This window comes from Sinocyclocheilus anshuiensis, unplaced genomic scaffold (genome assembly GCF_001515605.1).
Source record: "Sinocyclocheilus anshuiensis isolate Anshui unplaced genomic scaffold, SAMN03320099.WGS_v1.1 scaffold407, whole genome shotgun sequence".
Lineage (NCBI taxonomy): Eukaryota > Metazoa > Chordata > Actinopteri > Cypriniformes > Cyprinidae > Sinocyclocheilus > Sinocyclocheilus anshuiensis.
In genome coordinates, this window is record NW_015552593.1 from 1,937,298 (window position 1) to 1,943,676 (window position 6,379).

Consider the following 6,379-nt stretch of genomic DNA (forward strand, 5'->3'; position numbering starts at 1 on the left):
TGTGAGACGCGAGTGCAGCAGTCATATTTGTCAGTCAAAAAATGCGCTGAATATGCGTTCTGTGTGAATGGCTTGGTTTCGGTTTTAACCTAATCAAGATCTTCTCCGCATTGAGCTTCAAAATTTCTCGAATATTTTGAATGAATAACGCGCGTCTCGTGGGCTAGACTAACAAAACATTAAAATGCAACAACGTCACTTACATCATCACCGCATCTCGCGCGCCACTGATGACGCTCCCTGATACACACCTAACATTCCAAATGTTTATTTTAAATTCGACTAATATGCATTCTTTATTTACAATCTCCTCATCACAGGCAGGCACAGCACTCAATTCAGCATGTGTTCGTGTTTGTGTGTGCTGTGTGCGTCACTCATAGCACGTGCCTATATCGAACATTTTTTCTATCGTTATCGAAGAAGGTGTACCGTCGATAAATATCGATACCGTTTTATCGCCCAGGCCTAGTTCAAAGAACAACATTTATTTGAAATATAAATCTTTTGTAATTTGTTAATTTGTTACAAATGGCTTTACTGTCAAAATTGATTGATTTAACACATCATTGCTGAAAAAAAATATTAGTTTCTTTCAAAAAAAAAAAAAATTTTGAATGGTAGTGCATGTCAGCACAATTAGTTTTTTGGCCGATCAAAAGGTTTCATGAAAAACATAAATTTACTCAATACGAACATTTTTTTGGCAGGTAGTGTTCATCATCAATAGCAGTTTACTTCCTCTAATTAGGTTGTATTGCTTGAGTGTAAAACATTCTCAAAGAATAAATTAGTAGTGGGTAGATTTGAATGTAGTATTGATTTGTATGGACATTGAAGCTCAACATAATTTTTCAACATAATTTTTTTTTCACTCACTTATTTTTTGTGTTGTGAGACAGTTTCAAATTGTGACCATACTCCCAAGTTTTTGTGCTACCCCAAAGAAATTAGCAGCATTTAGATATGCATTCCACTGGGTCTGAATAAACATTCACTTCAATCAGATTTTAAGCTCATTTCAAGGCTGTGTGTCTTAGATTCATAATGCTGGACAGTTGTAGTTTCAAGTTCATTTGTGTTTGCATTTATGTATCATAGCTGCTCGAAACACAAACCAGGAAAGGTGGTGACGCTGAACCACAATCTGCAAGTACGACAATGTCCAAATCTTTGAAATGAAATAAAAGACACTGAACAGTTTGTCACCCTGTCCGTAGTCTGTGGCCGCTTGCTGCATAAAAAGGTGTGATGACCTCTGAATTAAGCGCTATTTATGAATCAGACATAAGTTCGCTTTTCATCATTTAGTGCTTTTGGAAGAGATTTCAAATCCTTCAATCTTCTTCAAGTAGCACAATGATCAGTTTCCATGTGCTTGAATAAAATATGATCACTTGTTTCACTCGCTACTTTGAGAGATGGCTTGATTTAAACCAAATTGTTCAGGAATCCAGACCATTGATTTCTGCAATTAGGCCATGTGAAAAGGGAAAAAGAAAAGTAATTTGCAAAAGGATAAAGCATGCAGGCCGGGGAGTTATTGCTCATGCTTCTAGAAACATTTCTAATTTGTACTTCATGATGTCACTGACCATATTCCGTCTGCGATATGAGGGCAACAGGTAAGGTCAGTGTGTGTTTAGCTCATTGCAAAAACAGCATTTCCGCTCCAGTGGAGTTATGGAGGACAAGCTGCCAACGGAAGAGGCATTGCCATTTCCACGAGCCAACAGCTCTTCCAGGAACAGGAGGATCATTTTTAGCTTGACTTTCAAACAGTGCTGTCATATACTTGCTGTGGCTCTTTTGAGATGAAATGCATTGAAAATAGTCAGGATTGCTGAAAGATCACCTCAGAGTTGTGGAGCGATACATCTCTAGCACAGGAGTGACAGTGTTTTAGGCCACCGCTGAGAGTGTGAGTGTATATATATATCCTTTGTGCCTCCAGCATTGTGTGCTTTGTGAAACATGCATCTCTTACTCTGAAATCCACTCTGGTCCACAAAGAAAAAAGCAGTAAGGGTGGACAACACTGTCATGGCCTTCCAGCCATCTTCATTGTCAGGGTAATGGTTCTTAGTTGACACTCAGGCCTGAAAAGTGTATGTTGTGTGTGGATGAATAGAGACTGCATTGTAGACCTGGTGAATGGTTGAACTAGATCATGGACTTCTGAGTTTTTTGGAGTTGTCGTTCAAAACTGCTTGGATTTCTCGTCTTTCTTCAGGTTTTCCCGCTGGACTATGTTCTCATCACAATCATCACCATGTACTTTGTCTTCACCTCCATGGCTGGGATCCGTAACATGGGGATTTGGTTCTTCTGGATAAGGGTGAGTTACTACAGTGTTTTTTTCCTATTTTCAGTCACCTGCTTCATTAAACATTTTTATTTTGGCGCGAGTGTTGTTGTATTGAATTTTAATGATTAACTTTGGCCATTTAGTTTGTATAGGCAAAATTTAAGTACACTGGGGCTGCAAAAACTTCCTCTTTCTTTTAAAAACGTTCTTGCTTTTTTTTTTTATACTATTTTAGAAGTTATATGCTGATTTATGTGTTTATGTGTAAATTAAATTCATAATATTTTATATAATACATATTTAACATTAATTAAAAATAATAAGGGATGCACCGATGTATCGGCTGCCGATATTTATCGGCTGATTTTTCCTCAATTTACAACCATCGGCATATCGGCTATATAAGTTGGTTTATTTATTGTTATTTATAATGGTTTATTAATTAACTGCGTGAAGGCACTGAGCTGTATAATGTCTGTTGCATAATCCTAGCGCTGCTGTCTGCACTTTAATGCTGACAAATAATTATTTTGCAAATAACAAAAGACAAAGATCGCACACTATTCTTGACTAAATAACGTTTGTAACTTTCATAAGTGTAGCGGACCTCATCTGAATGGTGACCAAAACTTTACTGATGTTTTATTATGTTTATTGCGTCCTTTTTCACTCCAAAAAAATCACCATAAGAGCTAAACAAAACACAGCATGAGAAGTGCACATTAAACTCTCTCTCTCAGTTGCATTATCATCAACATACAGCGAATTACACAAAACATTTATTACAACTAACATTAAACAAATATATACAGATCTCATGCCTTTTCGGGGGGTGCTTAATAAACTGACAAACTTTAAATCCGAAGAACTGCGTGCTTTCATTACCCATGTAGCTCTGTAGACTAGAAACCCCGTCAAAATAAGAGTCCCGCCTTAGTAAAGGAGATCTCATACATATTTAAACTTACAAAAAATATTAAAATGTATACAAAAACAAATTAGAAGATTAATCATAATAAAGTCTGTTACAATAAAGAAGGATTAATATGTATTTAATTTATACAGTGAAGTGTCATTTTACATTTGTTTACTTTATTTCTGTACCTGAAAACTGTTAAACCTACCCAAAAAGCACTGTTTATTTAATATGTATCTTTGTTCTGTTGTATTTATGTAGGCCTGCTGAATGTTAAATGGATCCAATCCATGTTCATTAGAAATTATTTGATGATGCAGCAATAAAACTGCTAGTATAATTGAATGCAGGTGTTTTTGAACTTTGCTGATTTAAAACATGATCAAAATACTATCTATTTTGTTGCCAAAATTTCAAATAAGAGAGGAAGTGACAAATATCGGTATCGGAATCGGCCAAGAAGTGTTTGTTAAAATCGGTATCGGCATTGGCCCAAAAAAATTATATCGGCGCATCCCTAAAAATAATACTTTGTTTTTCATTACAGAAAAAATATTAGTAATTCCCCTTTTTTCTATAATTTATAATTTCTATATTTATAATTTCATACAATATACCAACAATAAAAATGCAGTATGTTAAACCTTATACAGTACTTGTCAAAAGTATGGAAAGCTCATCAAGGCTGTATTTATGTGCTCAAAATACAGTGAAAACAGTAATATTGTGGGATCGTTTTACAATTCAGTAATATTGTGGGATAGTTTTACAATTTAAAATAACTCTTTTCTATTTTAATATATTTAAAAAATGTAATTTATTCCTGTGATTAAATTACATTTTCCTTGATTACATGATCCTTCAGAAATCATTCAAATATGATGATTGTTGCACCGTATATACAAACTGAAAAAAATATTGATATACTGTGCAAAACAATAAATATTTAATTTATTAATAACAAAAAACGTAATATTTTATAATACTTGTTTTTTCAATACGAATACAAATCCATCATGAACTATTGGGCAAGAATTGTGTAGTGCCTTAGTAATGCACCAAAATTCCTGGCTTAGAAATTCTGATTATTCATTTTAACAATTATCCTTTGTGCCATAACTATACCTTTTACTAGGAAAAATTTTTTAATTTCTGTTTTGACCCTCTATGTTTTTAAAGTATCCATTATTGCAACTCTGCTGTATCTGTCCTTGTTTTTGTTGCTCTGAATGCAACATTATTTGTAAAGTGCATTTCTGCAGTTTAGAGTGCTGTAGACTCGCAATACTCGTGCATATGAGTAATATTAGGATGTTTTTTGTTTCTTTTTGTGCAGCTGTATAAGATCAGGCCTCAGAGAACCCGACCGCAGGCCCTCCTCTTCCTCTGCATGATCCTCCTCCTCATCATCCTCCACACCAGCTACATGATCTACAGTCTGGCCCCGCAATACGTCATGTACGGCAGCCAGAAATACCTGTTGCAGGTGAGATGTGGGTTGTTTTGTGTAACAGTCAATCCCCTGTGCTGCACGGCATCAGGATTACAGGATTACAGCTGTCGTATTCTGAGCAAACAGGGCCCACGCCGGTGACATAAGTATGTAATGATCAACCCTTTACAAAGCAAGTGTTTGAAAGCCTTTCAAAACCTTCTCTCCCGACTCTCTTCAAAAGCCATTAAAGGCCTTCCTGCATCTGGTATTTATTTATTTTTGCTTCTTCAAAGGTCTGTACATTCATATGAGGTTAAAAACTACCCAAAGTCTTTGACCTGATCATGTTAAGTGTGAAAACTTGCCCGCATGTTCTTTACTGTGAATCTATACATCTTGCCATATGTAGCCTAGCAACTACTGATCAACTTTTGGCACAAAATCTGGTCAGGTTATTCTTGCCAAGAACCAACCACTTAGACAGGAAGAGACCTTCAGACCTAGATGTGATGCCTTTGAATACACTTTCTTTGTTTTTATGTGCTAAATTATACCACGGTAGTAGATTATCGTGGGAAAAAAACTCATCAGGAAGTTAGAGAAACCCAGCCCATCTAAGTTGACATGGCAGTTTCAGTCAGCGCTTGCCATTTTTATGCGCACAATGCATCAGGTGGTCGCTGTAAAGACTGTGAACGATCCATGGGAGGCAGGGCTGAAACTGACAAACTCTTCATCAATCAAATCTGATTTCTCTTCACTTCCTGGAAGGCTAGCAGTCATTCTGCATCTATCCAGTGGTGCATGTTATCCTGTTTGATTACTTCCAAAAGTTATGCTGCCTTTGCGTAAATACAAGCTCAAATGAAGAATAATTAGCTGTGAGGCTGACAAGCTGTCAGAAGGCTGCTGAGGACAGAGAAGGAAGAACAGCTTGCGGCAAGATCGAACCTGTTCTACTCAGTAAACATCACAGCATGTGTTGAAATCTGACCAATTACGTCCGTCCTTTGCCCCTCTGCAGCATCAGATGTAAATATTGAAATAAGCATAAACGAAATGCGTGTCTTGCTGGGTTGTTTGCCATGCAGAATTGAATTGAGGATGCTTTTTAAATTCCAATTAAATTACTGAATTGGAATTGATGTAGGCAACAGGATACAGAATTGGAATTTATATTGGAATGGTAAGAAGAATAATTTACTTAAACACAATTCCAAGAAATTCATATAACTGTTATTTTCAGTAGCTAAAAGTAGTTTGCATTGGATTTGGGTTTGTAATTAAAAAATATAATTTATTATTAAGTATGAAATCTTAAATATTATTAAGTATTATTTTAGGTCATGTTAAATGTGTTATTTAATTTTATTTAAAATATTTATTTATTAAATATATGCTTTATAAATAATTATTTCATTATTTAGATTATTTATATATTTTGTTTCATATTTAGTTTTATTTTGGGAGAAACAGTGAGAAAAGACATCTACGGAAAGTCCATTTTACACTCATAAGAGTCCTCGAAAAACTATCAGTCACTGGTGAAATCGATTTTTCGATTAATCATTTTTTTTAAATGACATCGATTCGATATCAATTCTCAAAAGCTGCGAATCGATCTTTTCCGGGATTTATTTCAGCTGATTTAAAACAAGATCTGATTAACGTGAATCTTATCATTAGTCTTCTCCACTAGATGTCACCCTTATTTACCTTG

General features: G+C 35.3%; 1 protein-coding gene across 1 annotated transcript in view; it reads left to right on the forward strand.

Annotated features, from left to right (window-relative positions):
- lmbrd1 (LMBR1 domain containing 1) overlaps window positions 1–6,379 on the forward strand; it is a 107,966-nt gene that overhangs the window by 65,132 nt on the left and 36,455 nt on the right. The window contains exons 12-13 of the mRNA XM_016456540.1: window positions 2,234–2,338; window positions 4,561–4,710. Coding sequence (XP_016312026.1) covers window positions 2,234–2,338; window positions 4,561–4,710 — 255 coding nt within the window. The remainder of the gene's footprint in view (window positions 1–2,233; window positions 2,339–4,560; window positions 4,711–6,379) is intronic.